This window comes from Heptranchias perlo, chromosome 18, assembly GCF_035084215.1.
Source record: "Heptranchias perlo isolate sHepPer1 chromosome 18, sHepPer1.hap1, whole genome shotgun sequence".
Taxonomy (NCBI): domain Eukaryota; kingdom Metazoa; phylum Chordata; class Chondrichthyes; order Hexanchiformes; family Hexanchidae; genus Heptranchias; species Heptranchias perlo.
In genome coordinates this window covers 9,748,876-9,775,249 of record NC_090342.1, presented here as the reverse complement: position 1 = coordinate 9,775,249, position 26,374 = coordinate 9,748,876, and the positions used below count along the sequence as shown (strand labels likewise).

General features: G+C 45.1%; 2 protein-coding genes across 8 annotated transcripts in view; one reads left to right on the top strand and one right to left on the bottom strand.

The window, feature by feature from the left end:
* The window catches only part of rassf3 (Ras association domain family member 3), a 190,233-nt gene that overhangs the window by 29,268 nt on the left and 134,591 nt on the right, over window positions 1-26,374 (top strand). For both annotated transcript variants that reach the window (XR_010966180.1, XM_067999355.1), the window contains exon 2: window positions 24,749-24,876. Coding sequence is in view for 1 of the 2 variants with exons in the window: in XM_067999355.1 (XP_067855456.1) it covers window positions 24,749-24,876 (128 nt within the window). In the remaining variant the exon portion in view is untranslated. The remainder of the gene's footprint in view (window positions 1-24,748; window positions 24,877-26,374) is intronic.
* The window catches only part of LOC137334578 (uncharacterized), a 102,399-nt gene that overhangs the window by 66,367 nt on the left and 9,658 nt on the right, over window positions 1-26,374 (bottom strand). For 2 of the 6 annotated variants that reach the window (XR_010966183.1, XR_010966181.1), the window contains exon 2: window positions 16,644-16,793. The exons of 1 other annotated variant lie outside the window; for it this stretch is intronic. The gene's annotated coding sequence lies outside the window, so the exon portion shown is untranslated. Of the gene's footprint in view, window positions 1-1,664; window positions 1,719-16,643; window positions 16,794-17,098; window positions 17,276-26,374 lie in introns of those variants that run through there. 3 more of the 6 variants (XM_067999359.1, XM_067999357.1, XM_067999360.1) reach the window with 3 other exon arrangements.

Genomic DNA, 26,374 nt, shown 5'->3' with positions numbered 1-26,374 from the left:
TACAGCAAGTTGTTATGATCTGGAACGCACTGCCTGAAAGGTTGGTGGAAGCAGATTCAATAATAATTTTCAAAAGGGAATTAGGTATATATATATATATATTTTTCCATAATTCATTCCCTGGATGTGGGCGTCGATGGCAAGGCTGGCATATGTTGCCCATCCCTAGTTGCCCTGGGAAGGTGGTGATACAACTGAGTGGCTTGCTGAAAAATTTGCAGGGCCATGGGGAAAGAGCAGGGGGGAGTGGGACTAATTGGATAGCTCGTTCAAAGAGCCGGCACAGGCACGATGGGCTGGATGGCCGCCTTCTGTACTGTAAGATTCTGTGGGGGAGAAATTGGATAGGGGCCGTTTTTGGGCGCAGGTAGCGTGATGTGCCATTACCCCCGCGCCCAATGGCCCCCTGTGCAGGCAGGATGCAAGTTTGGACCCACCCGAGGACTCACCTGCAGTCAGCGTTCCTTTCCAGGCCTTGCACGTGGAATCAATGCAGTTTGCACTTTCCACCACCAGGGGAGCTCAATCTCTTGAAGGGAAGATGTGTCTTAGAAATCTCTTAAAGGTAGCTGGTACCTGTTATTTGCTGAAAATAACAGTCTACTGTCTGCATGGAGTCTGAATGAAGATCAGACATTGGACACGTAAAACACAGATGCAGGTCCTATCCCTATGTTTATACGCTGATGAGTTTTGTTAAAACACTGAATAAAGGTTGCGCACTACTAAATCCCACATCTTCCAATCTGCACGCCAGACCTCATCAATCTGCCGATCTGAGTTGGTACCAGGCCTGCGAGAGTGACTGCACCAAGGTTCTCTGCTGATGCATTAGGGACCTTGGTGCAAGAGATGGACAGAAGGAGGGACATCTTATATCCGCAGTGGGGAGGGGGAGGCAAGAGGCCCTCCAGACATATATCCAAAAGGCAGTGGGAGGCAGCGGAGCACGAAGTCAATGTCAGGCGCACAGCATCATGAACAGGGATGCAGTGCAGGAAGAAGTTCAATGCTTTGACATGAATGGTCAAGGTGAATGAGGTCAACTGTCAAGTGGCGTCTCCTACCAACTGCACCATGCACTACACCCCCATCACCCACATACCAATAAACTCTTGCCATCAGTACTCAACTCTTCCAACCAGATGCTTCCTCTCACCCTTACCTATTACCACTGTTTTAAGCCACCCACCCACAACTCACAGGCCACACACACTGGCAGCTATTCAACCATGACAGGCACATCACCCAGACATACATCCCGCTTTCTTGCAGGAGAAGGTGGCGCATATCAGGAGGCAGCAAATGGCAGTGGCATTTTGCCCCTCGAGCCTGTTCCGCCATTCAGTGAGATCATGGTGGACCTGTGACCTAACTCCAAATACCTGCCTTAGCCCCATATCCCTTAATACCCTTGGTTCACAGAAATCTATCAATCTCAGATTTAACAGTCACAAGTGAGCTAGCATCAACCGCCGTCTGCAGAAGAGCGTTCCAAACGTCTCCCACCCTTTGTGTGTAGAAGCATTTCCTAACTTCACTCCTGCACGTCCTGGCTCTAAATGTTAGGCTATGTCCCCGCATCCTAGTATTAAAGTCTAGGAGACCTCCAAAAAACAGTTACAAATGTCTCGGCAGCCAGAAGCAATAATCCAGCCACTAACCTGTAAATCCTGCATGGGCCCTTTAAATGGCGCTGGTGGGGGGTCCTCCAGGCACTGTAAGACACGTTAAGATGGTCGGGGTTAAGACTGTGCGTTGAGTGCCAAAATTGTGTCTATCACTTTAAATCAGCGTTGCACACTGATTGAAGCCATTTTCTCCCTACTTTACATGATTCCAGCGTTCGTTATCTGCGCCTGCGCTAACTCCTATACCAAGATGGCGTCTGGCGCACGTCCTGCTGGAAATGTGCGTGAGCATCCAAGACGCCATCATGGATGTCGGAGAGGCCGTGTAGCGCCGAAACAGTGGGTGCTACACGGCCCAATTTAGCGCCCAGTGATTCTATGACATCTTTAAAGGTGACATGTGGCTTGAGGCAATTTATCCTTTGGAAGGGGAAGGTTTGTCACTGCGCTTAGTAACAGCAGGCAGTGAATGTCCAGACACTGTAACCAGCCATGAGACTTAACTCATTATAGTCCAGTCTTAATTCAAAGTAACTGATAATTCAATTTTTTAGCACTAAATGCCACATTGCTTTGTTATTCATGTTGATTACATCAAATGATTGGATAATTAATCTTTTGAATGAGTATAGATCGTCCTAGTTAAAGTTCTGCTTTGACAAATTATTAAGACATTTCTTTTAAATTAAAAATTAACTTCTGATGAACCCAACATTGAATAACAGCTGAATCTACACCTGCTCAGAGAGAAAACACTGTTAGAAATGAAATAAAACATCATCTTGGATTTTAAAAAAATGCCTGCAAATTCTAAAAATCGCAAATACAAACAGAATGTGCTGGAAATACACAACAGGTCCGTCAGCATCTGAAAGGGAAAAAAAGACAGGACAACGAAAAGTAGAGTTCCGTTCTGATGAAAGGCCTACAGAAAAACTGTGAATCAATTTAATCCTTTTGTCAGTTCCGTGAATGTGTTTCGCAGCACTCTCGCCTCTGAGTCAGGAGGTCGTTGGTTCAAGTCCTGCTCCAGAGACTGGAGCACAAAGTTCAGGCTGACACTCCCAGTGCGGTACGGAGGGAGTGCTGCACTGTCGGAGGTACTGTCTTTCGGATGAGACGTCAACCTGAGGCCCCGTCTGCCCTCTTGAGTGGACGTAAAAGATCCCATGACCACTATTTTAAAGAAGAGTAGGGGAGTTCTCCCCGGTGTCCTGGCCAATATTTACCCCTCAACCAAATCCACTAAAACATAGTATTTAATCATTTATCTCATTGATGTTTGTGGAACCTTGCTGTGTGTAAATTGGCTGTTGCGTTTCCTACATTACAGCAGTGACTACACTTCAAAAGTCCTTCATTGGCTGTGATGTGCTATTTAAAGGCAAGTTTGTTCTTTCTGTGTGTGTGTGTGTGTGAGATTTTGTAGACGGTATGAAATGCCTTGATGATACCATATATATAATCTTAGCTTAAATCAACACAAGGGGGCGCCTCATATCTGTAATTGGGAAATCTAATTGAGATATGCTGGGTGATTTGTTTTAAAGTAATATTTCACAACGACGACTTGTAACTAAATCGCAACTTTAACGTACTAAAACGTCCCAGGGCGACTCACAGGAGCATATCAGACAAAATTTGACACCGAGCCACAAAAGGAGATATTGGGACAGGTAAGAAGTAGGTTTTAAGGAGCGGCTTAAAGGAGGCGAGAGAGGCGGAGATGTTTAGGGAGGGAGCTGAGGGCCTAGGCAGCTGAAGGCACGGCCACCAATGGTGGAGCGATTAAAATCGGGGCCAGAGTTGGAGGAGCGCAGAGATCTTGGAGGGTTGTGGGGCTGGAGGGGGTTGCAGAGATAGAGAGGGAGTGGCCATTGTTGTACATTGCAGGAGATTCTCTGGCTACGACTGGATAGATAGGAATGGTAGCTGGCGAGGGCAATCCAAATCCGCTGGAAAACGAGGGCTGCACTGTAGGCCAGGGTGCAGCACGTTATTGGAAGGATTAGGCCAGGGTAGGATTTGAAAACAAGGATGAGAATTTTATAATCGAGGTGTTCCTGGACCAGGAGCCAATGTAGGCCAGCGAGCACAGGGGTGATGGGAAAACGGGTTTTGGTGCGAGCTAGGATACGGGCAGCAAAGTTTTTGGATGAGCTCAAGTTTATGGAGGGTGGAAGATGAGAGGCCGGCCAGGAGAACGTTAGAATAGTCAAGTCTAGAGGTAACAAAGGCAGGGCTGAGGGTGGGACAGAGATGGGCGATGTTACGGAGGTGGAAGTAGGCAGTCTTGGTGATGGAGCGGATCTGTGGTCGGAAGCTCATCTCGGGGTCAAAGTGACATTTGTTGATATCACAGTTTCTGGGGGGAATGCATTCACAATCTATTTGCAGTCTTGTAAAAGTAGCTTTTCCTCTTTCAATTGTATGGCTTTTGGAAAGGGGTAAGCAAAAAACTCTTGTGCAGACCGTGGCCACGACTAAATAAAGCACCATAGAACCATAGAAAAGATACCGCACAAAAGGGGGCCATTCGGCCCATCGTGTCCGCGCTGGCTCCAAATGGGAGAGACTGCCCAAATTCATTTCATTTTAAGACCAGCTGATGGAGGTGAATTGAAACCCATTTCCCAGTGGAAGGACACCGTTCACACCCACCCAGCCCTTCTTTTGACTCCCTTAACCTACTGCCCCTTTTATCGCACAGTGTTACAGCACAGAAACGGGCCATCATATCTTGACCGTTTTTCTCCACATGGGCCATTTAATCTAATCCCACGCTCCCCGAACCCTTTTAATATTTTTCTCTGAGCTCTTAATTTATCATCTTTACCAACAAAATTTCCACGTAACCACGGACATACAGATCAACTGGTCACTCGTCTCATTTGCTGTTTGTGGGCCCTTGTTGTCCCCAAAATGGCCACCACGTCTATAAGAAAGACTTGCATTTATATAGCACTATTTCACAACCTCGGGACGTCCCAAAGCGCTTTACAGCCAACGAAGCACTTTTTGAAGTGTAGTCACTGTTGCGATGTAGGAAACGCAGCAGCCAATTTGCGCACAGCAAGATCCCACAAACAGCAATGTGATAATGACCAGATAGCCTGTTTTAGTGATGTTGGTTGAGGGATGAATATTGGCCGGGACACCAGGGAGAACTCCCCTCCTCTTCTTCAAAATAGTGCCCTGGGATCTTTTACGTCCACCTGAGAGGGCAGACAGGGCATTGGTTCAACATCTCATCCGAAAGACGGCACTCCGAGTGTCAGCCTAGATTTTGCGCTCAAGTCTCTAGAGTGGGACTTGAACCCATGACCTAGCAGAACTCAGAGGCAAGAGTGCTACCAACTGAGCCACAGCTGACACATAACAGCAAAAGTAAATTCAGTGAAGCAGTCCTGTGGACGTGAATGGTGTGATATGAAAGCATTTCTAATCGTTGACTGCAGTGAATTTTGGACAGGTCAGGAGGTGGGGAACACTTTTACCAAGTAGAGTGTTAGTAAAATGACTGAATTATTCTAGAAACTATTTACTGTGTAACACACCACCTTCTGCTCACTGAGTAACTGCAAAACTATAGAGGTTACCCAGTTAAACATGTAGCTAAGCATTACAAGAGCCATGTCCTGTCTTTGTTTATTTATGAACAATAGGATATTGTGTAATGCTTCTCTTTTTCTTATCTATTGTATTCGAATTTATTTTGAATCCTTCACAGTCCTCCTCTATGAGGCTATGGTTCTTTAAATCATAGAATCTCACAGCACAGAAGGAGGCCATTCGGCCCATCGTGCCTGTAACCGGCTCTTTGGAAGAGCTATCCAATTAGTCCCACTCCGCTGCTCATTCCCCATAGCCCTGCAAATTTTTTGTTTTCAAGTGTAAATCCAATTCCCTCTTGCATCTGCTTCCATCGCCCTTTCAGGCAGTGCATTCCAGATCATAACAACTCGCTGCGTTAAAAAAAAAAGTCTCCTCATCTCCCCTCTTGTTCTTTTGTTCACTATTTGTGAGTCGTTACAAATATAGAACCAAAGATATTTACAGCATAAAAGGAGGCCATTTGGCCCCTCGTGTTTGTGCTGGCTCTTTACTAGAATGATCCAAATCTAAATCCACTGCCTGGCTCTCTTCCCCCATAGCCCTGCATCTTCCTTTGCTTTGAATATGTATCCTTTTAAAAGATTCAATCATTTCTGCATCTGCGGCAAAGCATTCCATGCTGCACCAACTCCCTGTTATCTCAGAACCTTCCTTCTTGCTCCCTTAGTGATGATTTTAAATGTAGAACTGATGTATGGTAGTTGCAACTTCCGGATAGCTCAGAGTTCAATCTACAACCCATACTGGCTAGGGATTCGACCCCTGACCTGGGTTGAGTTAGCCAATCCCAGCTGTGTTTGCTTGTGGGGGTTTCTGCAAATGGCCTCCACGCCTCCGGATCAGGGAGGGACAAAATAAATCAGCCCTGGATCCCCCTCGCTACCCGCTGACCCCTGCGTCCAGCTCAGATTTTAATGTTCAATCTACTGGTGGACTGAAAAAACCCCGCCCCCCAGCTTTTTGGACTATTCAGCCAATTATAAACTGAATTTAAGATATGGGGGTAAATTTTCAAGTCTTTTTTTCCCCCCCACCCACCCGCCCCGCAACTTGGGTGAGATGCTGGATGATGATCTCCATCCATGGAAACATTCCTCAGCGAGGGAATCAAAGTCTTCAAGTGAAGGGAGAAAACTGGGGACAAACGGCAACCCAGCCTTAGAGCCTGGCGCCAGACACCAACGTTTCTGTGGGTCTTCCAGGCTGCCAATGGGCCTCGAGTAGCTGGATTTACCCCCCCCCCCCTGCTTTCAATGCTGGAAGAAACTTCCTTTCCTCGATTTAGACCGGTGTGGGGAAGAAAGTAGAAGCAAGCACATAGAAACATGGAAAATAGGAGCAAGAGTAGGCCATTCGGCCCTTTGGGCCTGCTGCGCCATTCAAAATGATCATGGCTGATCTTCTAACTCAGTACCCTGTTCCTGCTTTTTCCCTATATCCCTTGATCCCTTTAGCATTAAGAAATATATCTATCTCCTTCTTGAATACATCTAATGACTTGGCCTCCACTGCCTTCTGTGGTAGAGAATTCCACAGGTTCACCACCCTCTGAGTGAAGAAATTTCTCCTCATCTCGGTTCTAAATGGCATACCCCGTATCCAGAGACTGTGACCCCTGGTTCTGGACTCCCCGTCCATCGGGAACATCCTCCCTGCATCTAGTCTGTCTAGTCCTGTTAGAATTTTATATGTTTCGATGAGATCACCTCTCATTCTTCTAAACTCTAGTGAATATAAGCCTAGTCGACCCAATCTCTCCTCACGCGTCAGTCCTGCCATCCCAGGAATCAGTCTGGTGAACCTTCGTTGCACTCCCTCCATGGCAAGGACATCCTTCCTCAGATAAGGAGACCAAAACTGCACACAATACTCCAGATGTGGTCTCACCAAGGCCCTGTTTAACTGCAGTAAGACATCCCTGCTCCTGTACTCAAATCCTCTTGCAATGAAGGCCAACATACCATTTGCCTTCCTAACTGCTTGCTGCACCTGAATGCTCGCTTTCAGCGACTGGTGTACAAGGACACCCAGGTCTCGTTGCACCTCCCCTTCTCCCAATCTATCACCATTCAGATAATAATCTGCCTTTCTGTTTTTACAACCAAAGTGGATAACCTCACATTTATCCACATTATACTGCATCTGCCATGTTCTTGCCCACTCACCCAACTTGTCTAAATCATATTGGAGCCTCTTTGCATCCTCCTCACAGCTCACATTCCACCCCAGCTTTGTGTCGTCTGCAAACTTAGAAATGTTACATTTAGTTCCCTCATCCAAATCATTGATATATATTGTGATTAGCTGGGGCCCAAGCACTGATCCCTGCGGTACCCCACTAGTCACTGCCTGCCACCCGGAAAAAGACCCATTTATTCCTACTCTCTGTTTCCTGTCTGTCAACCAATTCTCAATCCATGCCAGTATATCTCCCCCAATCCCATGAGCTTTAATTTTGCACACTAACCTCTTGTGTGGGACCTTATCGAAAGCCTTCTGAAAATCCAAATACACCACATCCACTGGTTCTCCCCTATCTATTCTACTAGTTATATCCTCAAAAAACTCCAGTAGATTTGTTAAGCGTGATTTCCCTTTTATAAACCCATGCTGACTTTGTCCAATCCCGTTAATGCCCTCCAAGTGTTCTGTTATCACATCTTTTATAATAGACGCCAGCATTTTCCCCACTACTGATGTTAGGCTAACTGGTCTATAATTCCCTGTTTTTTCTCTCTCTCCTTTTTTAAATAGTGGGGTTACATTTGCCACCCTCCAATCTGTAGGAACTGTTCCAGAGTCTATCGAATTTTGGAAGATGATCACCAATGCATCCACTATTTCCAGGGCCACTTCCTTTCGTACTCTGGGATATAGATTATCAGGCCCTGGGGATTTGTCAGCTTTTAGCCCCATTCATTTCCCTAGCATTTTTTTTTACTAATACTGGTTTCCTTCAGCTCCTCCCTCTCACTAGACCCTTGGTTCCCTAACATTTCTGGGAGGTTATTTGTGTCCTCCTTTATGAAGACAGAACCAAAGTATGTGTTTAATTGTTCTGCCATTTCTTTGTTCCCCATTATAATTTCCCCCATTTCTGACTGTAAGGGACCTACATTTGTCTTCACTAATCTTTTTCTCTTGACATATTTATAGAAGCTTTTTCAGTCAGTTTTTATGTTCCCTGCTAGTTTACTCTCATACTCTCTTTTTTTCCCCTCTTAATCAATCTCTTTGTCCTCCTTTGCTGAATTCTGAACTGCTCCCAATCATCAGGCTTGCCGCTTTTTCTCGAAATTTTATATGTCTCCTCTTTGGATCTAATCCTATCCCTAATTTCTTTTGTAAGCCACGGTTGAGCCACCTTTCTGTTTTATTTTTGCGCCAGACAGGAATGAATAATTGTTGTAATTCCTGCACACGTTCTTTAAATATTAGCCATTGCCTATCCACCGTCATCCCTTTTAGTGAAGTTCCCCAATCTATCATAGCCGACTCACACCTCATACTTTCGTAATTTCCTTTATTTAGATTCGGGACCCTCCACTGCACGGAGACCAATGGGCCTTTTCGCACTGCTCCCCCAGGATCACCTTTATGATGTAAAAAGGGCTGCAAAGGTTAACTATATTATGAACTGGTCTTGGATGGAAACAAAATGTTTACAAGCTGTCGCTAGATACTAGCTGCATTGAAATGACGTGAATTTTTCCGATGGTAAAAAGAAAACAGTTGAAAATAAAGAGAAAATGCTGGAAATACACCACAGGTCATTCAGTATCTGAGAGAGAGAGAGAGAGAGAGAGACCCTTGAGGTTCCACCTGAAATGTTTAACCTTATACAGGCTGTCCGCTGTATATCTCTGGTATATTCAGCGATTGTTGGGTGTTTGAGCTCGTGTCATGTCATTTAGTGGATGGAGATAATACCCATCTACTCTGTTTTTCCTTTTTTATGGATATTGACTTCAGACATGAGTTAGAATCCCAGTTCATCACCTTCCCAGTGTTAGACACAAATTCCAATCCCGGAAATATGTTGATGAGTGACACGGTAATGTTATTGTACCCTCACACATAACCAAGAAAAGACCTCACGTTAAGCTCTCTCTGTGTTATTAGCACGATTCATAAATGATATGGAGGATGGTACACATAATATTGTAAAATCTGCTGATGTCACCAAAACTATGTGACTAGCTACCTAGCTGTTGGCTATGGCTATGGCACTCTCGCTTCTGAGTCAGTAGGTTCCAGAGACTTGAGCACAAAATCTAGTCCGACACTCCAGTGCTGAGGGAGTGCTGCACTGTCAGAGATGCTGTCTTTTGGATGAGACTTTAAACTGAGTCTGCCCTATCAGGTGGATGTAAAAGATTCCATGGCACTATTTCGAAGACTAGCAGGGGAGTTCTCCCCGGTGTCCTGGCCAATATTTATCCCTCAACCAACATTGTTAAAAATCGGATTATCTGGTCATTTATCACATTGCTGTTTTTGGGACCTTGCTGTGCGCAAATTGGCTGCTGCGTTTCCCACATCACAACAGTGACTACACTTCAAAAGTACTTAATTGGCTGTAAAGCGCTTTGGGATGTCCCGAGGTCATAGAAGGCGCGATATAAATGCAAGTCTTTCTTTTTTCTTTTAACTAGTAAGGGCATGTGCAAATGAAATGGAAGGGCTAGGAATTTGCGGCTGCACTGTAATGTCAATAGATGTAAGACACTACACGTTGAAGGATTTATGAGTACACAATGGTTCAACAGAAACCACAGAGCAGGGGAAGGATTTGGGAGTGATTTTTAACCTGAGGACGGTGAAATGATGGGGGAGAGGAGGATGCAATGCCATTTGATACAGATTTAATAGGACTCTTCCTGAAATTGAGGAGACAAATGATTGATGTTTTCTCCATGTGACATTAATGTAAATCTGTTACCTGTGACGTTCTAATCAAATACTCGAATATATCGCAAGGACATTTGATCCTAAGTTTTTTTTTTAAAAAAAGATTCTTTTAATCCACTTAAATGTTCATTGTAAAACGTTTTGCAAAAAGGTTCAAGAGAGATTGCAATCTGTGCTGCTATTTTCAAAAGTCATTCAGCACATTACAGAGGGATTATTTACAAGGGTCATGGAACTAGCAAAACACAATCGACTAAAACTCGAGTGCAACAATAACACAAATTTACTGGCCAGTTGAACGATGAGATGTTTAAACTGCTTTATGGAGAAAACATCAATCATTTGTCTCCTCAATTTCAGGAAGAGTCCTATTAAATCTGTATCAAATGGCACTGCATCCTCCTCTCCCCCATCATTTCACCGTCCTCATGAGCTATGAGTGGTTTAACATTTTTAAGGGACATTCCACGATTGGATGCTCTGTCTATTAGTGTAAATTATAGGCCTTGGACCCACAATCTCCTAATCTACATTCCCTGTTGAGATATCTGATTTGAGGAGTTGGCCCTTTAGTGTCCAGTTTTGGGCACCCTATATCAGAAGGATACTGATGCATTAGAGAGGGCTCGGAGAGCAGGACCAAGCTCAATTTGTAAATGCACCTTTTTAATTGCACGACCAAGCCATGAAGAAAGAACTTGCATTTATATAGCACCTTTCACAACCTCAGGACCTCCCAAAGCACTTCACAACCAATGAAGTAATTTTGAAGTGTCGTCATTGTTGTAATGAAGGAAACACAGCAGCCAATTTGCACACAGCAAGGTCCCACAAATAGCAATGTGACAATGACCAGATAATCTGATTTAGTGTTGAGGGATAAATATTGGCCAGCACACCATGAGAATTCCCCTGCTCTTCTTTGAATAGTGCCATGGGATCTTTTACATCCATCTGAGAGAACAGACAGGGCCTTGGTTTAACGTCTCATCCAAAAGACAGCAACTCTGACAGTGCAGCACTCCCTCAGTACTACACTGGGGTGACAGTCAAGATTTTGTGCTTAAATCTCTGAGGCGGGACTTGAACCCATGACCATTCTAACACCAAGGCAAGGGTACTACACAATGCGCCACAATAGACGCAGGTTTGAGCCCTGATATGTACTGAGTAAACTGATCTCAGCTTGGGGATGATGAGGGCACTGGAATAGAACTCAGTGCCCTGAGATAAAGGAGGAAACATCAACTGATGTTCCTAGTTCTGATTCTTGCCGGAAAGTTTATGTCTTTAGGTGTTGGGTGAGCAGAAGACCAGGCTTGCATATCATAGAATCATGGAATGACACAGTACAGAAGGAGGCCATTCGGCCCATTGTGCCTGTGAAAGAGCTATCCAATTAGACCCATTCCCCTGCCCTTTCCCCATAGCCCTACAAATTTTCCCCCTTCAAGTATGTATCCAATTCCCTTTTGAAAGTTACTATTGAATCTGCTTCCACTGCTCTTTCAGGCAGTGCGTTCCAGATCATAACAACTCTCTGCGTAATGTCCACGTCTCCATGGCTGAAAAGCTTGCCATCGCTCACTCGCTTGAAGAATGGCCACTTGCATGAGGTACTGAGGGGCTGGTGGTGCCCATGGATATAATATCCTTTCCTGATTCACTGCCCTCGGGAGGAAAATGGAAGTAAATTGGGAAAAATGATAGCTAGAGATGATCAGAAGCTGCCTGGAGAATATTGGTATTTGCGCTGCTGAGGTTATGGGTGAGTTATCTGTGGAATGTAACTGGTCGAAGTTGTGTGACGTTTCATTAATGTCCTCGGGTTTTAGTTGATTTCCTTTTAGAAGTTGTGCAGCAATTTCATCCATCTCCTTCAAGAGACTGAGAGATTGGGTAGAGTCTGTGATAGGTCAAACTACACTGTGGAGGGAATGATCTTGATGCACAAATGAATTTTTCTCAATCCATATTTTGTTCTTATCCAATAATAATAAACTATTATTTTTGAGTTATACTTTTTTGGCCACTCACTGCTTTCGTGGCTTTGCTTTGGTGTGTTGTATTTTTATTTGTGGGAAACATCAGCAAGATAGTTGAGATGGCTATAAGTGTAAGAATAAAGAACTTGCTTTAGGTCACATCTCTTGGGATATCCCAAAACGCCTCATGTCCAATGAATTATTTTGAAGTGCAGTTACGATTGTGCAGGTGAATGTGGCAGCCATTTTGCACACAGCGGGATAGATTTTGACTTTGTTCGATAATGTAAAACGGGTGGCAATGAATCAGCAGCCAATTTACATCTCTCCCAATTTTTTATTTACATTTACTTCAATGGAAATTAAAATTGGGAGAGATCCAAAACAGACCGCTGACTCGCAATCACCTATTTTTACACTGGCACAAAGTCAAGATTGAACAGTCGACAGTGAGATGAATGACAAGGGCGATGAAGGTTGAGAGACAAATGTTAGCCAGACAACTCCCTGCTCTTTTTTTTTAAGGAGTACCATGGGATCTTATACATCCACCTGTCCAATCGACAAGACCTCAGTTTAAAGTCTCCTCCAAAGGAAGACACCTCCGACAAGGCAGCACTCCCTCAGTACTGCACTGAAGTGTCGGCCTAGAATACAGGCTCCCCGATAGAAGTGCTACCCACTAAGGCAAGGTAATTTTGTATTCCATCCAGCGTGACATTCTAGTTGGGATACACATCGGAAGGAGTGCTGAATTGTCCGAGGCATCTTCCTTTGGATGAGACTTTAAACTGAGACCCGAAGTATTAGTTCAGGTGGATGTAAAAGATCCCCTGGCACTTTGGCATTATGAGCACTGATCTTCAATCAATAAGCACGCGATGAGGGAGCACTGAACTCCAGAACTATATGCATCTAGTGATTGTCTTTCCAAGAAAAGAAAAAGGCAACTGAAAGGAGCAACCGATTCCCAGAGTGGCCGCAACCACAACTTCAAAAAGCTTTAAGGCTGATAAAAGCTTTTACTTCAACCTTTTAGTGGTAGCCTAGCAACAGTTTAACCTATAATTTGAGCGCTAATGTAGTATTAGCCTCCTTTATGAGCTGATTATTTATTTAGTCTCTTCCTCTCATTTTCAAATTATTTGATCCAACATCTGGATAAAGTCCAAGAAATAAACCAGCCATTGTGAGTTGGGGCCTATCCACTGTATGAAAAGCCTGTCTGTGTGGCCGTTCTATCTCAATGGGATAATTGGGCTTTAGCAAATGGAGTAAAGGGTTTCTTAAATAAACTCGGGTGAAGAGAGAATATAAATTGGTCTGAAATGATGCAAGACTTTTAAGGGGTAATTTTCTGACCTTGTGTTGCCAGCGGGGAGCCTTGCCCTGCTGGCAAGGCTCCCCGCTGGCAGGGGAGAATCCTGTGCAGTGCCCACCTTAATTCCCAATTTTGAATGGCCAGCAGACGAGGCTAGCCACCAGCGGGTGTAAAGTTCGAACATTATATCTTTAACGTCAAAGTTAAATTGTTTAATAAATCATAGATTGATACAGCACAGAAAGTGGCCATTTGGCCCATCGTGCCTGTGCCAGCTCGTTGAAAGAGTTATTCAATTAGTCCCACTCCCCTGCTCTTTCCCCATAGCTCTGCAATTTTTTCCCCTTCCAAGTATAGACCCAATTCCCTTTTGAAAGTTATTATTGAATCTGCTTCCACTACCCTTTCAGGCAGCGCATTCCAGATCATCATAACTCGCTGTATTTTTAAAAAAAAATTCCCCTCATCTCCCCAATTATTTTATATCTGTGTCCTCTGATTACCGACCCTCCTGCCCATGGAAACAGTTTCTCCCTATCTACTCTATCAAAACCCTTCATAATTTTGAACACCTCTATTAAATCTCCCCTCAACCTTCTCTACTCTAAGGAGAACAATCCCAGTTTCTCTAGTCTCTCCACATAACTGAATTCCCTGATACCTTTCCAGTAAATCCCCTCTGCACCCTTTCCATCATCTCCATTTCTTTATTATACTGCGGAGCAGTGCTGGTTAAGGGCTGAGATTTAATCCACTTAATGCTTGGACTTATAATGGCATTTCTTAAAATTCTTTCAGGCAGCGAGCAACATTTTTATATATTAAAAAAATAACCATCCTCTATCTCGGTGTTTAAGTACCTAATCGAGTGAGTGCTTCAGTTCGGTTTTAATGATCTCGCAAAATGGGTTCTCCGCTGGTTGGTAGCGTTGTGGGATGGTTGCCTTGGTAACAAATGGGCCCCAGCTTCAGCAGTGAGGCAGCCGTGGGCACAGAGGTAAAGGTGACTGAAAGGGCTCGTTACCCCAATGCTGGCCTCAGGGTTTCTGCCTCCTGGCATGGGTGCCTAGGGGGATTGTCTGACCCTAACCCGTCCGGCAGGAACCTGGCCCCCTCAGATTGGCTGCCCTTTACACATGTAATTTTACTGTCCGTTGATCTAGGGTGGCATGTAAAGACGGGCAGCGGACCTGACCAGGCGGGTTAGGTTAAAATTGCCCCATCTATAAGTCGATGTGAAGGAGTATGGATGTCCCATGAGATAGATTTTGGACAGCCTAAGTGCTGAAAAATGTGTGTCCCCCAAAATAAAACGACAGCACTGCCATGATGCTTGCCAGGGCGAGGTTTTCGCTACGTCTCTGGTACGGTTACTCTTTCGAGAGTCAAGAGCCAGAAGGAGAAGGTTGTATCTGCCAAAGAACTGTAAGTGTTGAGGCCCCTTTTACATTACAGCTCGGTCCTGGGAGACTGGAGTCCAAATTGGGATTCCACGGCCATTGGCTCTCCAGAGGTCAGGCCATTCATGTTAAGGACTGTTGCTGATAGTGAGAGAACCTCAGACCTCAGTCCAGGCACTCCACTACGGTACAGGTGCCTTAACTTAGGATATTGCTAGCTATATCTGCAATGGGCATTGTCACTGTAACCTACAGAATGCTACTTTGAATAAAGTTGCGACAACAAATTGAAGGCTGTTAGTTTTGAAAAGTTGCAATAATCCCAACAACTAACAGTAAAATTCAATAATCTTTGATAATGAAACAATACCGCTCTAGGTGTCAGCCGTGACACTCTCGCCTCTGAGTCTGAAGGCTGTGGCTTCAAGTCCCACTCCAGAGACTTGAGCACATAATCTAGGCTGGCACTCCCAGTGCAGTATCGAGGGAGTGCTGCGCTGTCAGAGGTGCCGTCTTTTGGATGAGACATTAAACCGAGGCCCCGTCTGCCCTCTCAGTGAGACGTAAAAGATCCCATGACACTATTACGAAGCGTTCTCCCCGGTTTATCCCCCATTTATCCCTCAACCAACATAACTGAAACAGATTATCTGGTCATTATCACATTGCTGTTTGTGGGATCTTGCTGTGCACAAATTGGCTGCCACGTTTCCTACATTACAACGGTGACTACACTTCAAAAGTACTTAACTTTAAAAAAAAAATTGGCTGTAAAGCACTTTGGTGACATCCTCAGGTAGTGAAAGGCGCTATATAAATGCAAGTCTTTCTTTAGTGGTAATACTAATACGGTGGTAATCTCACTGTAATTAGTGTCAGGTGCACAAATCAACGTGACTTTTGACGAGCTTTGCTTCTCACCATTTTACTGTGTTTTTTTGTGCATGCGCATAACTCTGAAATCTGAGTGAAAGTCGAAACCGATCTCTGCTCTGATCTTACATGTTGAAGAAAAGAGGGAAAAATAAGAGGTTCAAACTGAAGATAGAAATCAGATGAAAGCTGCTTATCTTGATATTTGGGAACTTCTCACATGTCACAGCCCTTCAAGACCCAGGCATCCCCTCTAGAATTGGCTTCAACCTGTCATTTTCACACACAGGAACAGGAGTAGGCCACTCAGCCCCTCGAGCCTGTTCCGCCATTCAGTTAGATCATGGCTGATCTGTACCTCAGCCCCATTTACCCGCCTTAGCTCCATCTCCCTTGGTACCCTTACCTAACAAAAATCTATCGCTCTCAGTCCTGAAAAGATTAATTGACCCCCAGCATCCACAGCCTTTTGGGGGAGAGAGTTCCAGATTTCTACTACCCCTTGTGTGAAAAAGTGCTTCCTGGTTTCATTCCTGAATGGCTTAGCTCTAATTTTAAGATTATGCCCCCCTTGTTCTGGATTCCCCCGCCTGAGGAAATAGTTTCTTTGTACCTACTCTGTCGAATCCTTTTGTCCTTTTAAACACCTCGATTAGATCACCCCTCAACCTTCCAAACTCAAGGGAATGCAAGCCATGTTTACACAACCTGTCCTCGTAATTTAACGCTTTTTTTCGGTCATGGTTAGTGCTGAAATTATGTTGAGGATTTATGGATTTAAGCTAAAATAGTTTGTCTTGATAAAGAAGACACTCAGGTTTCCCATTCTACTCCACGAGAAAACAGGTGAGCTCCCACTCTGGTAAGAGTAAGCAATGTTCATCCTCGTATTTTCTTTTCTACTTACATTTTGCCACCTTCGTGAGTTGAGTCTTGTTCACTCAGTTGGACGCTTAGAAAATTTGTGTTTGCAGTAGATCTAAGTCACTCCTGTAATCAGCAAGGTGAGTAGCAGCCCCGGATTATTATAACCTCCAACTGTTTATGAAAAGCTAAACTGTACAAAGAAAAATACACGTTACGAGCATTTCTCTCGCCTCTGTACTCTCTCATTGTTTGAAAATTATGACTCCTGTGAAGACAACTAAATCCTAAATTTATTTTTAATTGTTCGGCAGGCCTGAGGCTTCAGGCTCAGCACCAAATATAAATATTTATTGTTTTTCAGGTTTCACTTCATATGCGTCAAATAGAATCCAATTAAAGCAGTAGATTGAGCATTTAGGGCATTGGGCTTGAAATCGATTATCGGCAACCAGCTAAAATCATCTGGAACTTGAGCCACAACCAAGTTTCACTCACCATTTTGTTGCTCTTGTCTTGACACTTGTAAAATGGATGCCAGTCCTGCTTGTAAAATGGATGCCAGTCCTGCTTGTAAAATGGGTGCCAGTCCAGCTTGTAAAATGGATGCCAGTCCTGCTTGTAAGCACCGGTCCTGTTCACAGAAAATGGCTCTTCCCATTCCCTCAACGCAACTGCACTACTGATATCACAAGGGAAGGTCAAAAAGCCAGATTTTGGTACGGGAAATAGCCCCATAAGTCTCGTTAGCTGTGTGTTGACCGCCATTGCTATAGCGTTCATTGGAAGAAGAAAAGAAAGACTTGCATTTCTATAGCGCCTTTCACTGCCTAAGGACGTCCCAAAGTGCTTTACAGCTAATGAAGTACTTTTGAAGTGTAGTCATGTAGGCAATGCGGCAGACAATTTGCGCACAGCAAGGTCCCACAAACAGCAATGTGGTAATGACCAGATAATCTGTTTTAGGTGTTGGTTGAGGGATAAATGATGGCCAGGACACCGGGGAGAACTCTGCTGCTCTTCTTCGAATAGTGCCGTGAGTTAATTTACATGCACCTGAGTGAACAGACGGGGCCTCTGCTTAACATATTACCCAAAAGACGGCACCTCCGACACTGCAGCACTCCCTCAGTACCGCACTGGAGTGTCAGCCTAGATTCTGTGCTCAAATCTCTGGATCCAAGAAGAAGAGCTGGGGGGTTCTCCCCGGTGTCCTGGCCAATCTTTATCCGTGAACTAGCACCTTAAAAACAGATTATCTGGTCGATATCACATTACTGTTTGTGGGACCTTGCTGTGCGCAAATTGGCTACCGCGTTTCCTACATTAATACTGAGAGATAGAATAAACTGTCACTTGGAAAAGCATGGTTTAATCAGGGATAGTCAGCATGGATTTGTTCAGGGAAGGTCATTCCTTACAAATCTGATTGAATTCTTTGAGGAAGCGACAAGGAGGATTGATGAGGGTACTGCAGTGGATGTTGTCTACATGGATTTTAGTAAGGCATTTGACAAGGTCCCACATGGCAGACTGGTCGGAAAGGTAAAAGCCCATGGGATACAGGGAAATGTGGCAAATTGGATCCAAAATTGGCTCAGTAATAGGAAACAAAGGGTGAAAGTCGATGGATGTCTTTGCGAATGGAAATCCGTTTCCAGTGGTGTGCCACAGGGCTCAGTGTTTGGTCCCTTGCTGTTTGTGGTATATATTAATGATTTGGACTTGAATGTAGGGGGCATGATTGGCAAATTTGCAGACGACACAAAAATTGGCTGTGTAGTTGATAGTGAAGAGGATAGCTGTAGACTCCAAGAAGATATCAGTGGGTTGGTGGAGTGGGTGGAACAGTGGCAAATGGAGTTCAACCCAGAGAAGTGTGAGGTAATGCACTTAGGGAGGGCAAACAGTAAAAGGGAATATGCAGTAAATGGGAATATATTGAGAGGGGTAGAGGAAGTGAGAGACCTTGGAGTGCAAGTGCACAGGTCCCTGAAGGTGGCAGTACAGGTAGATAAGGTTGTGAAGAAGGCATACGGAATGCTCTCTGTTATTAGCCGAGGTACAGAATACAAAAGCAGGGATGTAATGATGGAACTGTATAAAACGCTGGTAAGGCCACAGCTGGAGTATTGTGCGCAGTTCTGGTCACCACATTACAGGAAGGACGTAATTGCTCTGGAGAGAGTGCAGAGAAGATTTACAAGAATGTTGCCAGGGCTTGAAAATTGCAGCTACGAGGAGAGATTGGATAGGCTGGGGTTGTTTTCCTTGGAGCAGAGGAGGCTGAGGGGTGACTTGATTGAGGGGTACAAAATTATGAGGGGCCCAGATAGAGTAGACAGGAAGTACCTGTTTCCCCTAGCGGAGAGTTCAAGAACTACAGGACATAGATTTAAGCTGATTGGCGGAAGGATTAGAGGGGACATGAGGAAAAGCTTTTTTACCCAGAGGGTGGTGGGTGTATGGAATTCGCTGCCCGAATTGGTGGTAGAGGCAGGGACCCTCAACTCTTTTAAAAAGTACCTGGACCTGCACCTAAAGTGCTGAAAGCTGCAGGGCTACGGACCGGGTGCCGGAAGGTGGGATTAAAATGGGCACCTGGTTGTTCTTCGAGCCGGCGCGGACAAGATGGGCCGAATGGCCCCCTTCTGTGCTGTATCTTTTCTATGGTTTTATTGCAACAGTGACTACACTTCAAAAAGTACTTCATTGGCTGTGAAGCACTTTGGGACGTCCTGAGGTTGTGACTGGTTTGAAAGCCCATATGTGTGTGTGTGTGCTGTAGGTGGTATAAAGCAAAGCCACGAGCGTGATTTCCAACAGGTATGCTTGATAGTGGGGGGGGTGGGGTGGGGTGGGGGGTGACCCACAAAAGGCTGGAGTCAAGAATAGAGGGTTTGGGAGGGGCTGTCGGGCTGGTAGAGGTGAGGTTATGGAGGGATGTGGAGAGAAGGACACTTAGACCATTGGGGAAACGATAAGTAATTAAATGGTTGGCTAATTCGGCAAATATGGCCTCTCTAAATGTAAGCAATGGTTTAATCAATAAACTAATGGGACATTGGTTCATTGACTGCTATTGCCCTTGCATTTCAATTGAACAGATAAATACAGCGTTTGATTCGCTCCTCAGTCCTAGTGTGCAGTATCAATAAGATAGAAGTCCCTGAGCAGGGTCATAATTGTACATTTAAAATAGCTCCCATTTGAAATTCAAGTTTTATATCAGCAGAAACAAGAAAAAGAACCCCCTCCCTCCTCCTCCTCCTCCTCCTCCACTTAACAAATGCTGCACATTCATTTATCAACAGTCAGGCAAATGAGCCTTGCACAAGGTTGGCTAGAGGCAGAGTGGAGTTTGATGGTGTTTGTTCAGTGATCAGTCACTATCGTGTGCTGCCCCTGTGACAAGTTTTGTCTGCTGCTGCATCAGAGCGACTTGGCTTCCTGGGAAGCAGCCTTCCTGTGATTCGGGATACCGTGATGGGAATAGCTATCTGCAAACTGTCGGGTAAAATCAAGTTCCAGGTGATGAGGAGGAGATCTTCAGGTAGGGGAGGGTGCATTTTTTTTTGAATCTGCCTTCTGTCAGGAGTGAAATTTAACAGGAAACCCTGTTCTGCCTTGTTTATGCAGTCATTACATGCGTTGCATTATTTATACTTGGCTCAATATTTTGGCATAACGCTGCAGTTGTGCTGTATGTTGAGGGGATTTCCTATATTCTGAACTTCTGCTAATACTAATCTCTCTACGAGGCTCTGCTATTAACCTTAGAATCACCAAACTTATGTTTAATGCTTGCATTGCAAAACTGGACACTAGATCTAGCAACGGGTATGATCAACAAGTGTCAATGCAGCATTTTAATTCATAGTGAGATTACATGCTAAACCCATGCTTTTGTCATCTCGTAAAGATTATTCCAGCGCTTTCTTTGTAGCCCACCATAAACTAAAATTTGTTCTAAAGGACGCTGCCTGATTCTTGTGCAGAAATATTTAACTGTACTTGTGTGGCTTCAGCTACGTAGGCTGCATAAAATAAGCTGGAAAATAAATGCCCTTCCTTTGAGATGAGTGCTGTTGGGAAGTAATAGGTCCCACTTGGACTGCACTAGTCATTCTGTTTGCCAATCAATAGCGGTCATTGTTGGGTGTATGGTATTATTGTACCATTTGTTTTCTTACTGTATTCTCCCAAAGGATCAGCCTTGGCTTAGTGGGTAGCACTCTTGCCTCTGAGTCAGTAGGTCAAGGGTTCAAACCCCAATGCAGAGACTTCAGCACATAATTTAGCTGACACTCCCAATGCATTACCAAAGGAGGTGATGTCCTTCGGATGAGACGTTAGACCGAGGCCCCGTCTGCCCCCTTGGGTGGATGTAAAAAATCCCATGGCACCATTCGAAGAAGAGCAGCGGAGTTCCCTCATATTTATCCCTCAACCCAACATTAATAAAAACAGATTATCTGGTCATTAATCTTTTGCTATTTGTGGGACCTTACTGTGCGCAAATTGGCTGCTGCGTTTCCTACATTACAAAAAGTGACTCTCTATTTCAAAGTGCTCCATTGGCTGTGAAGTGCTTTAGATATCCTCAGGTTGTGACAGGCGCTGTATAAAATGCAAGTTAAGTTTTTCTTTCATGTTTCATTTTCTCTCCAGTTGTCACTTTCACACCACTTTAATCTGAAGGATATTCTGAACACGTACCATGAGGTTGCATCCTTCCGACACTGTCAATTCTGAAATTACATTTCTATAATATAAGTGTTAGTTTGGCTTAATTGGTAGCGTTCTTGCCTCTGAGTTTGGTGGTTATGGGCTCTGCAAGACTTGAGCACATAATGTACGCTGACATTTTGACCCAGAATTTCCTGGATCGCACTTGATGCAGAAATTACGCTGGATTTTACACCAGTTTCTCTGCGCTTAATCCAAACTTCATTGCAGTACCGAGGGAGCGCTGCACTGTCGGAGGGGCAGTACTGAGCGAGCGCTGCACTGTTGCAGGTGACGTTCTTCTGGTGATATGTTAAGCCGAGGTCCCATCTGCCCTCTCAGGTGGAAGTAAAAGATCCTATGGCACTATTAAAAGAGCAGTGGGGTTGCCTTGGCCAACATTTATCCCTCAGCCAGCATTACTAAAACAGGTTATCCAATCATTTATTCCATTGCTGTTTGTGGGATCTTGCTGTGCACCTTGAATGTCACTACACGCAGTCATGCATGTGCGCCTCTTGGACGCAACCAGGCATTCTTGCAACCACTGCTTCATCCACCCATTGCAAAATAAATGCCCGCAATTGCCTACATTGTCTGTGCCTGTCTATACTCCATCTCTAATTGAGCTCACATATGTCAAGTTTGCTATCTTGATTTGGCCGTGGTGGGGATGTAATGAGGGGAGGTTTGATGCTTCCTTGGAGAAAATGAGGGACAGGCAGGTGAACAAGTCCTCACCTGAGCCCTTCTTGTGCACATTATAGCCACTGGCTGTGGAGCAACATTAACAGGGGAGCAGGTTGCCCATGAGCCCTCTCCATCTGGGAATGGCATATGTAATGGGACTGGTACCTTTTAAATGGAGGGAATAATCCTATCTGGTAGAGGCAACTGAGTTTTCACAATAGGAATCTAAATGGAAAACATGAATATCTACTTCGGAGTTAATTGAAAAGCAGAGAAGTTATGTTAAACTTGTATAGAACCTTGGTTGGACCACACTTGGAGTATTGGGTACGGTTCTGGTCTCCATTTTATAAAAAGGATATAGAGGCACTGGAGAAGGTGCAAAAATATATATATATTTTTTTTTATTCGTTCACGGGATGTGGGCGTCGCTGGCAAGGCCGGCATTTATTGCCCATCCCTAATTGCCCTCGAGAAGGTGGTGGTGAGCCGCCTTCTTGAACCGCTGCAGTCCGTGTGGTGACGGTTCTCCCACAGTGCTGTTAGGAAGGGAGTTCCAGGATTTTGACCCAGCGACAATGAAGGAACGGCGATATATTTCCAAGTCGGGATGGTGTGTGACTTGGAGGGGAACGTGCAGGTGGTGTTGTTCCCATGCGCCTGCTGCCCTTGTCCTTCTAGGTGGTAGAGGTCGCGGGTTTGGGAGGTGCTGTCGAAGAAGCCTTGGCGAGTTGCTGCAGTGCATCCTGTGAATGGTGCACACTGCAGCCACAGTGCGCCGGTGGTGAAGGGAGTGAATGTTTAGGGTGGTGGAAGGGGTGCCAATCAAGCGGGCTGCTTTATCTTGGATGGTGTCAAGCTTCTTGAGTGTTGTTGGAGCTGCACTCATCCAGGCAAGTGGAGAGTATTCCATCACACTCCTGACTTGTGCCTTGTAGATGGTGGAAAGGCTTTGGGGAGTCAGGAGGTGAGTCACTCGCCGCAGAATACCCAGCCTCTGACCTGCTCTCGTAGCCACGGTATTTATATGGCTGGTCCAGTTAAGTTTCTGGTCAATGGTGACCCCCAGGATGTTGATGGTGGGGGATTCGGTGATGGTAATGCCGTTGAATGTCAAGGGGAGGTGGTTAGACTCTCTCTTGTTGGAGATGGTCATTGCCTGGCACTTATCTGGCGCGAATGTTACTTGCCACTTATGAGCCCAAGCCTGGATGTTGTCCAGGTCTTGCTGCATGCAGGCTCGGACTGCTTCGTTATCTGAGGGGTTGCGAATGGAACTGAACACTGTGCAGTCATCAGCAAACATCCCCATTTCTGACCTTATGATGGAGGGAAGGTCATTGATGAAGCAGCTGAAGATGGTTGGGCCTAGGACACTGCCCTGAGGAACTCCTGCAGCAATGCCCTGGGGCTGAGATGATTGGCCTCCAACAACCACTACCATCTTCCTTTGTGCTAGGTATGACTCCAGCCACTGGAGAGTTTTCCCCCTGATTCCCATTGACTTCAATTTTACTAGGGCTCCTTGGTGCCACACTCGGTCAAATGCTGCCTTGATGTCAAGGGCAGTCACTCTCACCTCACCTCTGGAATTCAGCTCTTTTGTCCATGTTTGGACCAACGCTGTAATGAGGTCTGGAGCCGAGTGGTCCTGGCGGAACCCAAACTGAGCATCGGTGAGCAGGTTATTGGTGAGTAAGTGCCGCTTGATAGCGCTGTCGACGACACCTTCCATCACTTTGCTGATGATTGAGAGTAGACTGATGGGGCGGTAATTGGCCGGATTGGATTTGTCCTGCTTTTTGTGGACAGGACATACCTGGGCAATTTTCCACATTGTCTGGTGGATGCCAGTGTTGTAGCTGTACTGGAACAGCTTGGCTAGAGGCGCAGCTAGTTCTGGAGCACAAGTCTTCAGCACTACAGCTGGGATGTTGTCGGGGCCCATAGCCTTTGCTGTATCCAATGCACTCAGCCGTTTCTTGATATCACGTGGATGATACCAGAACTGAGAGGTTATACCTATCAGGAAAGGCTGAACGGCTGAGGCTCTTTTCTCTAGAAAAGAGAAGGCTGAGGGGTGACCTGATAGAGTCTTTAAGGTAATGAAAGGGTTTGATAGGGTAGACGTAGAGAAAATGTTTCCACTTGTGGGGAGTCCAAAATTAAGGGCCATAAATGTAAGATAATCACCAATAAATCCAATAGGGAATTCAGGAGAAACTTATTTACCCAAAGAGTGGTTAGAATGTGGAACTCACTATCACATGGAGTAATTGAAGCAAATAACATAGATGCATTTAAGGAGAAGCCAGATAAGTACATGAGGGAGAAAGGAATAGAAGGTTATGCTGATAGGGTTAGATGAAGAGGGGTGGGAGGAGGCTCATGTGGAGCATAAATGCCAGCATCGACCAGTTGGGCCGAATGGCCTGTTTCTGTGTTGTAGACACGATGTAACTCAATGTAATGCTAAAATACACAGTTACCCAGGTTACTTAAGATTGGGATGTCAGTCACCATCAAGGCTTGAATTCATGATCCTAAAGATGATAACCAAGTACTTTTGACTTCCAGATTGGGCCATACAATGACTAGAGGTTTAAAACCTTGTATTGTCTGCAGGCTTATATATTACTAGGTTGAGTGATGCATCAGACTATCACCAGTAAGTGCTGACTGAAGTGCTCCAGTATTCTAATAAAAGATATTCTTGTTTGCTTTCTCCAGACTGCAAGTATAGTTGTCACACGCACTGCCGAAACTTAGTCCAGCTTGACTGTCAACAAAATGGCAAATCAGTAGATCTTATATCCTGTTCTGACAACATGGTGCAACAGACCCTCAGGAATGAAGAGGTAAGGTTTTTATTTATTCTGGTTTCAACCAAAATCGACCATGTTGCTGTATGCTGTAGAAGTATTTGAGTCTCTCACCTCCAGCTGCCCCATTGTCCTGGTGTAAAGGCACCACTTGGTATAATACAGCCATAGACTCGAAAGTCCCGGATTCAGTTCCTATGCTGCACCTAACCTTGCTTTCACCCTTCCCATTTTTTTGCTGTTTCTCCCTCATATCCTGCTCAGTCTTCATCTTACTTATCTCATCCATGTTGCTCCACCACCTTCTCACTCCATATCTTCCCATCCCAGCTCCTGCACGCCAAACTTCACTTCCTCATCCACGTGTTTGCCACCATCATCAACCTGTCTCTCTCGCCTCCCACCTCCTTCAAAGCCATTGTTATCACTCCTTTCCTTAAGATACCCATCCCAAACTCTTCAAGTCTCTCCAACTATCACCATACCCCAATCTCCTCTTCTCTCACCACTCTTTATTTCAGACCCTCCAAACTGACTTCTGTCTTGCCTACAGCCCCCAGATCACAGCGGTCCAAGTCACAAACAACCATCCTGTGTGACTGTGGCTACCCATCTGTCCTCATCCTCCTCGTTCTCCTGGCACCTCCAACGCAGTCCACCACACCCTCCTCCTTAAATATCTTACCTCTGGACTCACCTTTTCTGCTTTCTCCTGGCTCTGTTCTTTCCTGACTGATTGTAGGCATTAAATTGCCAAAGGCTTGTCCTCCTCCGGTCTCGTGGTCACCTCTGGTGTATATCAGGGGTCCATCCGTTTACTTGCTTACCCTTTGGCAACATTATCCAGAAGCACGGGTTCAGCTTCCACCTGTATGCTGATCCCTCCTTTCCTTAAGATACCCACCCCAAACTCTTCCAGTCCCTCCAACTATCACCATACCCCAATCTTGCCTTCTCTCACCACTCTTTATTTCAGACTCTCCCAGCTGACTTCTGTCTTGCCTACAGCCCCGAGTTCACAGTGGTCCAAGTCACAAACAACCCCGCCCCCACCCCCCAAAATACCTTGGTACCTCCGCCATTGACCCAAAGGTTTTTGCCATCAAGTTGCCTGTCTGATATGAATACCTGAACCAACTGCTGATTGTCAGCAAAACCGAGTCCATCTCCTTTGGCTCCTGTCACCCTCTGCCCTTGAGTCCATCAATCTCCCTGACTGCCCACTCAGGCTGAGTTGGGAAGTGTGCAAACTTGGCATTCTGCTCAACACTGATCTTGGTTTCCTCTCCCACATCCATTCCGTTACCAAAACCGCTTTCTTTCATCTCCAAAACATTGCTTGGCTCTTTTGCTATCGTTCCCCTTATGCCACCGAAATCTTAGACCACGCCTTCATAAGCTCGAAACCAGTCATCTCCAATGTCCTTTTTGGCTGGCCTCCCCAGTATCAGCCCTCCGCAAGCTTCAAACTCATTCAAAATGCAACAGGCTGTGTCCTCACTCACACCAAGTCCCGCATTCCCATCACTCCTGC